The following is an 8,916-nucleotide window of genomic DNA, read 5'->3' on the forward strand; positions in this document are numbered from 1 at the left end:
AACAGCACTGAAGGGATGTGCTTACAGGGGGAGGTGAGGACACTTCAGATGGAACTTCCTTAACCTGTGTGCCAATCTGTTTCTGCTTTGGACAACTTGTCGTTGCAACAATGCAGCGTTGCTGAATGCAGAAACAGTCTGGTGCCCAGGCCAGGAGCTTTCTGTAGGCATAGGGGCACTTGAAGTTACACGCTGCTTTATGACAGACAGAGGGAAGCATTAACCTTATAAATCCCTGCACTGAGTGTAGAGGCATTGCTCAGTGCTCTGTCCTCCATGCACTATGCAGTGAGAGTTTAGAGAGCAGGGTGATTTTATCTCCTAATTGGGCAGCTGCTGGCCTCTTTCTCCGAGTTGGTAAAGGTATAGCGATGGCTTATCTGAGGTTAGCTGCAGTATGTACTTGCCTAGTTAAATAAAGGTTAAATGTAGCAGGTGTGAAATGTGTGTTCCTGTATGTGTCTAACGGAACTCTGGGATGCGAAAGGGTAGGGGTGTGAAGTAGGAGGAGGGGAACAGGCTGCATCATGGGAGAGCCAACTGTAATTAATAAAAGCAAGGTACTGTTCCATTCTATACGTTGATGCCTGTTTCCCTCGACACAGAACAGGCATACCCCTGACCTTAAAAGCATGGCCAATGGAGAATCTGCAAACAAATTGGACACTGGCTCAACACAATTAAAGATGACAAAGGAATAACCAGATGAAATTGTCATTTTTTTCAATTGGACATTTCCACAAACCTCATAGGATAGGTAAATAAAACTCCACCACATTTCATTTTCTCAGCTAAGTGTTGCTGACACCATAATCAGAGTAATAGTGTTTAACCTGGATATACTCCAACACTGTGAGACACATACACACAGCTTTAGCAGAAGGGTCAGTGAACTGGTGCTTTGTGTGGGATTGAAAGGACGTTTCCTCCATTGTGGTTGTTTGGTGCTTGTCCTATGGCATCAGACACTGTCCAGCACCCTCTGTTCAGTGGGGGAGGACAAGGTCTGGTGGCGGAACAGGGAAAATGTGACCCGACAATCCACCACGCTCCAACTGTAAGAGAAGGCTTTGTGGCTCCACTGCTCTAATGAACACAGGAAGGGAGGAAAATAAAATAGAAAATGTAAGGATGAGTGGGGGAGGGGGTTCAGACAAACAGGGGGAAGAGGAATGAAAGGGAAAGAGTTAAAGGAGGTAAAGTGAGGTAAGAAAGAAGGAGGAAGTAGAAAAGGGAGGAAATGGAGAGTATGCAAGATAACAGTAGTGTGACTTGCACAATACAAATAGAGATGGGAGGGAGTGGGGTTCTCTGTGCCTCTGCAGAGAAGCTCACTGGCACAATGCCTACACATCACAGTAAGATTGCTATGCCTAACAATGAGACATGGGCTACTTCACGTTTGGTGACATTTTCATTTAGCGTCACGTATGGTGCACCATTAAAAGGCTTAGGCCCAATTCCAACGTTGTCAAAATGCATCACGTCCTTCCTTGAAGTAACCAATCGGTATGTGATCGGATGCATGAAGGACGTTTCCATCTTTTTACTTTCACCAATAAAGCCTGGGCACATCAGTGATTACTTCAAAGAATATTAAAACCCATTTACTAAGAACTGAAACGGTTCATCAACGATTAAGCATTCGACAAGCTTTTCAACTTGCTACAAATCCCACTTCTGACCAAGAACATCTCATTCATGTTATTTATTTATAACAGCTTAGCAGTGTATTAGATCCATATAAGATTATGTCAGCGTTTAGAGTATTGATTTTTCAGAGTAACTAAAATAATGATAGAGCAGCTTGGGAGGGAATGAATAGTGTCAATCCATCTAACTTCTCTATGTCACATTAGGTGGCTGAGAATTTTAAAAGAATGCGTCAGAGAGATATAAAATGTCTCCTGTCTTTTATTCAACATACTCCATACAGACAAATCCATGTAAACCTCACGTATTGTACACACAGAGCACAAGACAATCACTTAACAGCAATGAATAGCATTACTGGAGGTCAACTTAGATAGGCCATTGAATACATGTTTTTTAAAAAGAACAGAATTCATTCTTTTCAAGGCATCATTGTAAAAACAAATGATAAATGCCACTGGCAAAATACCAAGTCAATCGTAGGAACGGACAGGTTTTTCAACCAATGAGAAGCCAGTTTCATCCAGGAAGTGCTGTAGCCAGTAGAATCTCAGAGTGATAACGAAAAGGTTATAAGGTTCTCTCTCTCAAACCTCCTCTAAATAGTTGGCCTCCTGATGAAGCCATTTTCTTTTCAAATGCTGCCCTACTGTCCCCATCCTGTCGATGTGTCCGTTAGGCATTGAGACATAAGGCTTGAGGTTAAGTGAGTGTGTGAGAGTGTGATTGCAGAGAAGGCTGTGTGTGTGTGTGTCGATCCTGTAGCCATATTCCCTGACATGGTATAATCTCTGTTCTAGGTCAGAAACAGAGGGAAAGATTGTCTGTGTGTACAGTATCTGTGTGTCTGTGTTTCCCTGGAGCATTAACAGTGGTAGAGTTAGTAAATCTTTTTTTTTTTTACCTTTATTTAACTAGGCAAGTCAGCTTATTTTCAATGACGGCCTAGGAACAGTGGGTTAACTGCCTTGTTCAGGGGTAGAACGACAGATTTTTACCATGTTAGCTCGGGGATTCAATCTTGCAACCTTTCAGTTACTAGTCCAACGCTCTAACCACTAGGCTACCTGCTGCCCCGGAAGTATCATGTTCCCATCTTGACTTCTTAGGATCCCTTGGTGCCCCTGATCATGGTCTCCATCATAGCCCACTGCTCCTTAGTGACCTGACACACAAAACACAGAAAGTTAAAACTAGCACAACCTGACCCACATGTCCATAAACTAACATCTGTTCATAAAATGTGGCCGATTTCCGCAACCAGCAACAGTTCCAATCTTGTTACTGAATCAATAGCTAGTCGCATAACAGAACAGAGATTATGAACAAGGTAGCAATGCTATCAAATTATCATTCTATGTTCATATGATTCTTTAGTGTTAAAGTTCCAGTCCTGACAGTGGAACAGGGTTTGCTAAGTTAGTTCCAGCACATACCCTCCTCAGATCATTGAATTCTCCTGCCATGGAGACATACTCTCCACCGTCCATTCGAATGATCTGCAAATAGAAGAGAATGGGCACAACTAAAGAGAAGAACACGGTATATGTGGATGTTGAGTCATCATTTTTCCCTTAGCCATAGTCCATCCCTATACCTGCATCGCCTAATCCTAGTGCACTTTGAATGTCATTTACAGTGAAGGACTTACTGCAATCTGCTATTTCCAGATACCCATTCTGCAAGGTAGGCATTCAGCTAACATAGTGATTGGTCTCCACTGCCTGCTTAGCTTATCAAGACAGACACACATTCTCTTACCGCTCCAGACACCCAGCTGGCATAGTCACTGCACAGGTAGGCTGCCAGGTTGGCAATCTCTCCGGGCGTGCCCAGCCTGCCCACGGGTATCCTGCCGATCATGGCCTTCTCAAACATGCCCGTGGGATCGAGACGACTGAAGGCCCCCTACACAAAGAGAAGAGGTCACAAAACATAGCTAATTACACATTCACAAGCCAAGATAAGACCAGAAAGGGAAAGATAAGACTTTATTTTTTTTATATCAACACAGTACATTTGTAAAGTTTCACACCAGAGTTGTGTTGGTTACCTTGGTTCTGATTGGTCCTGGCTGGATGACATTAAACCTCAAGCCATACCTCCCCCACTCCGCAGCCAGAGACCTGAGAAACAAACAGTAGTTTGTTTACATACGCACATACAATATACACACACAGGAAAAAAGGAAGAAAAATACAAAGAACTACCACTGCTGCATGTAGTAATAAAGATGGCCTAGTGTAGGCTCAAGGAATCCGTTTAGACTTGGGCCTAGGAGTGAGGCACTACCTCCTAAATATTCTCATAGGTAGTCACTCATAATGGGGACTTCAGTCTAATATGATTGAAGGGTAACTAGCTGCACCTAAAAACAAAACACATCTCAACTATTCATACAGAAAAAGCTGGGGCGCCAAAAAGTAGATGCCAGGAGTGCTTTAGTCATTCCATGTCATTCTGGGAACATTATAGCGAGAGGCACTGAGGGTGGTGCTTGTTGAATTGATTAATTCCCTCTAGTTTCTTGAAACCCTCCGCACAAAAAAACTGTAATGAAAGAATAGGATCTAAAAATAGGCTAGCTCTCCCCTGAGATGCCTGGCGCAATAAATGAACATGAAATTTGGCTGCTGCTGCCTTCACAAAATAGAGGGGTCACTTTTTTGGTGTGAGCGATATCATATTTCATATAATAGTGCTCATTCACACAGAAAAAAAGACTGCATGAATGGGCCGACCAGCTATAGGTAACTCTCCACGTATGCCACTACACATGTCTGTGACTGACACACCCCCTTTAAACCACTCTTTCAACGTCACTGGACAACCAGGCATTTTTATGTATGACCCCTAAGCATGATGGGATGTTAATTGCTTAATTAACTCAGGAACCACACCTGGGTGGAACAACCTGCTTTCAATAGACTGTATCCCTCATTTACTCAAATGTTTCCTTTATTTTGGATTCAAGCGTAACCTTAAATGACATTCTAGCTAGTCTGGAACGCACACACACTGTTTTACACAAAGACACACACACTGCGGTCACTTGTATAGGAAGTAAAACATATCAAGGTACAAAACGGACATGATTGTGAGAGACACGAATAGTTCCCCCATTTATCATTCCCAGTCCCCTGGGTTTATGGGGAAACCTTTCAGTGTCATTAACTCTTTCAATGGAATTGACAGGGAATAACATTGAGTGGGATCTTTCTTTCAGTAAAAGCCCTCAAGAAGGTGTATTCTTCATTTGATAAGAGCATCCCTGTCTTCACATGAAAGGTGTCAGTCCCATTCAGGATTTTATTGGGTTTTCACACACATTATTGGATTCACACTTGTGTGAACGATCAAGGTACACACACACACACACACACACACACACACACACACACACACACACACACACACACACACACACACACACACACACACACACACACAACCCATCCGTCTTTATTATTGTCTAGATCCAACTGAACGGGGATCGGGAGACACACTTTAATGTTAATTAAATGTTCCTGGACCTTCGTTATGCTAATGACTGCTTCTCTTTAAAAATGTATTAGTGTTCATAAGGCGTTTGATAAGTGAGAGAGCCAAATCTTTTCAAATGAGGCCAGTGTGGATGTCTACGTGTGGTGGGTGCAATAGTGATGGGGTGAAGGGATGGTTTAGGACAGGGAAACAGGTCCTGATAGGTTTTATGGTAGTGCCTCCTTTGAAATACCTACGTGCACAGAGTTTCCACTCCTGACTTGGCAGCCGCGCTGGGAACCACAAATCCAGAGCCGGTCTCTGCGTAGATGGTGGTGATGGCCAGAAACGCAGCACCTACAAACACAATGTACATAAATACCACAAAGAAACAAAAACTGTAATATATGTACAGTATATGCCCAGCAATATGTGTCATCATGTACGTCCCTATAATTTACAACTGATCCCAGTTCAGACCAATTCATCCATCTCTTCATTAGACTGTCATAGGCTGACTTGTTCCTCCAATGACCTGAGAGCAGCGGTTAGTCATTGTGCAGTTCTATAGGCTTTTATATCCAGCACACTAAAGCTCATAAAACATGGTGGCTGTTGTGGGCCAGATTACACTGCAATAGATTTAACGAGTCAGGGTTACTTATAGGTTGATAAAACAAACGACGCTACTACACATACATGGAACAGCAAGAAATCAGAGGGGTAGTGGAAGGAGATGCTAGCAGAATAAATCGTTTGTCTGTGAGACTATTTAATCAAAGCCTGGAGCCAAGCTGCCAGGTGAGAAAACAAAGCAACATTCTTGTACTGCAATAAAAGCACATTTAGATTTATGTAGCCGCTAGAACAGGGAAAGGGAAAATTATTATTTTTGGCTCGCAAATTGATTTTGACGAACAAATCGATCAAATAAAAAAAATGTGAGGCCCTCCGTTGAATTTCAAAATCCCAATGTGGCACTCAAGACAGAAAGATTGCGCACCGCTGCAATAGAATAATCCTAATAGTGTGAAAGAAGAACAGACACCTGGGTATCAATTCAAATATGCTTTCTTGCACTGTTGGAAGAATAGCTGTTTTGGAAAAACATCAGTTCAGATTGAATAGTGCCCCTAGTGTGATGGCATGTTTTTGTCTTTGTACTTCAAGGTAATTGCTTAATTGTGATTTGCCTAATTGCAGTGTTGAGGGCAGATGGAAAATCCACAGTAATCAGAGAAGGGCTGGGATATTCACATGAATATTAAAGCTTATCCACGCACACACGTGCACGCAGACACACACATATTATAAATATGCCACAACATCGCATGAGAGGCTTCTCCTATCCTCCCCTTACATATAATTTCCTCTTTGACCAGAGACAGCAGAGAAAGGAGAGAAAAAAAGAGGATGAGAAGGAATGAGAGGGTGCATGCACGCAAAGCCAAGAGGAACCTAGGGCAAAAGGGCAGTGGACAAGGGGAGTGACGCTGGACTATGACCAACTGAATGGAAAAGTGCTCAAGCATTTCATATTGAGGCTCAATCACTGTCAGAATTACACACTTAAATAGAAAACAGAGATACATGGTACACATGCATCCACACCAATGTTCTGGGTTGATCCTCACTTGTTATACTACCAAGGATCAAATGTCCAGGAGTTATAGGCAAATTGTGAATCTTTACTGCCCCCTGGTGGCAGCACTACACAATACAATACAACACAAATAAATGGGAAGGGGAAAGCTGATCCTAGATCTGTGCTCCATCAGATAGCTCTGGTGTTTACCCTTCTCGGCCAGTATCAGCCTCTTGCCCAGTTCCAGGGTGACGAAGGCCGTGCCGTTCAGGACGATGTCTGTGATGGTCCTCCATGCGTTGGCAGACAGCTTCTCTGACGGGGAGATGAAGTTCCCTGCAGCGTTGTTGATCACCACCTAGAGGAACGAGAGAGGAGGATGATATTTACCAAGCAATTGGAGTATTATTGGCCAGTACATCTAGAACAGCGAAGCATACCACTTTTCAGACAAAACGTCCTTGATCTGTACCTACGTACATCAGGGAGACCAGCAACCTCCACCAGTTGGTCCACAGCAGCTTCAATTGACTTGGGGTCTCTAACATCACACTGCACAGCATGGACCTGCAGATAGAGTCTTGAAGTATCAAACACAACTTAAAGCAGAGTTCATCCGAATTAATCTTTATCTGGAAGTCTTGGATAATGAATGCCTTCAATGTGGGTAACTGATCAGTAGTAGTAGTACCTTATTTCCTGTCTGAGCTGTAATTTCCTCTGCAGTCTTTTTCAAAACGTCCAGTTTTCTAGAAATTACAACAAAAATGTGTCACCTCCTAATTTGTGAGTGCAAGGCAGCAGCAGTAGTGTTGGGATTTATAGCTCGACTGACTACCAAGTTTCCACTCACCTACTAGCGATGACACACTCTGCCCCTAGTGCTGACAGTGTTGTGGTCATGCCTTTTCCCAACCCCGTTCCTCCTCCTGTGATAAAGGCCACTTTGCCTTTGTAAGTCCCAGGGAGCAGCATTGATCCCTCATTTGCAGGAAAGAATTTAGCCTGGGGGGGTCCAGTCTCACTCAATGCCCTAGTCCCAGTGCTGAACAACTGTTTAAGGAGAGTAAATGGGATAACACAAAAAAAACTCATATTAATGAACTAGCTGAAAAAGGATGTTGCGAGTCACAGATTTTGATTTATTAGGATCCCCATTAGCCGACGCCAATGGTGACAGCTAGTCTTACTGAGGTCCCGACACATAAAGAAAAAGACATTACAGACAAAAAAAGACTTGAAAAAAAAAAAAACATTAACAGGTGCGTGTGCATCTATCAGTTACACATACATGTCAGTAAATACACACAAGTACTGTTAGGTCACACAGGGAGAGGCGTTGTGCCATGAGGTGCTGCTTTTTCTGGGGGGTTTTAGAACCAGGCTTGCTGTTCTCCTGCGCTATATAAGAACTTGTGCTATATTTGAACTTGTACATCTACAAGTAGCATAGAGGCCATTGAATTAAAAACTAGTTGTCTTTCCTGTCTAACAAATGTATTAGTAAGAGCAATTACTTATATTGATAAACACCACTGATGCACTGCACTCTACTCCTCCAACAGCGTGGGTGCTCACATTCCCAGTGGAGAGGGGACTGGGTGAAAGGTTGAGATGCTTACATGTCTGGCTGTGAGAACACACAGCAAGCTGCCTACACAGGTTTAGTATGTGCTTTTGCATGTACATCACAAAAGTGGTCATATCGTCAACTGTCCCTACACTTCTCAGCAATTTATCTGTAGCAGAACACTGGAACAAATGTAGCTAACTATGCCAGAAATATTGCAGAATGCACTCATGTCTGTCAACATCGGAAATGAAGTTTAAGCTGCTGCACAGCTTTCCCATAGAAGCACATCTAGCTAGCCAACTAACAACAACCTGCTGCTAAACTAGCAGCTAGCTAGCTAACTTACACAACAAATAAGAGTTTTTAATAAGATTTGGTAGTTATTGCATTCATTTCGGTGGCAATGTTTACCCGTCTGTAGACAAGACTCTTCAACGGCAAGGTTAAATCAGTTTTAAATATTGATGACACCCGACACAGTAAAGTGGACGCCATGTTTTCAAAATTTGATTTGACTTTTGCCCTGATTTCCGTAAATTAAAGAAGGGGAGGGGTTATTGAATATAAAGTAGGTTGTTCCGTGATCTTAGTCAGACTGTCGTGGGTCATTTTACGTATTTTT

At 42.8% G+C, this 8,916-nt stretch overlaps 1 protein-coding gene across 1 annotated transcript; it reads right to left on the reverse strand.

Annotated features, from left to right (window-relative positions):
* Positions 1-1,896: 1,896 nt before the first annotated feature.
* Positions 1,897-8,858, reverse strand: decr1 (2,4-dienoyl CoA reductase 1, mitochondrial). The gene is made up of 10 exons (XM_014201163.2): positions 8,706-8,858; positions 7,575-7,774; positions 7,413-7,470; positions 7,202-7,288; positions 6,932-7,079; positions 5,394-5,493; positions 3,707-3,779; positions 3,415-3,561; positions 3,090-3,152; positions 1,897-2,818 (listed from the first exon to the last, which is right to left on the reverse strand). The coding sequence occupies exons 1-10, from the start codon at positions 8,787-8,789 to the stop codon at positions 2,759-2,761; spliced, it is 1,020 nt and encodes a 339-aa protein (XP_014056638.1). The 5' UTR covers positions 8,790-8,858; the 3' UTR covers positions 1,897-2,758.
* Positions 8,859-8,916: the final 58 nt, after the last annotated feature.

The sequence above is a fragment of the Salmo salar genome, chromosome ssa05, assembly GCF_905237065.1.
Source record: "Salmo salar chromosome ssa05, Ssal_v3.1, whole genome shotgun sequence".
Taxonomy (NCBI): Eukaryota; Metazoa; Chordata; class Actinopteri; order Salmoniformes; family Salmonidae; genus Salmo; species Salmo salar.

Excerpts from the sequence above, each read along its gene's own strand:
- decr1 (XM_014201163.2), bottom strand. The coding sequence starts at position 8,789 with ATGGCGTCCACTTTACTGTGTCGGGTGTCATCAATATTTAAAACTGAT. Across the intron at positions 5,494-6,931 it reads GCTGATACTGGCCGAGAAGG|GTGCTGCGTTTCTGGCCATC; the intron begins GTAAACACCAGA and ends TTGTGTTTGTAG. Across the intron at positions 2,819-3,089 it reads AATTCAATGATCTGAGGAGG|GTCACTAAGGAGCAGTGGGC; the intron begins GTATGTGCTGGA and ends TTTGTGTGTCAG.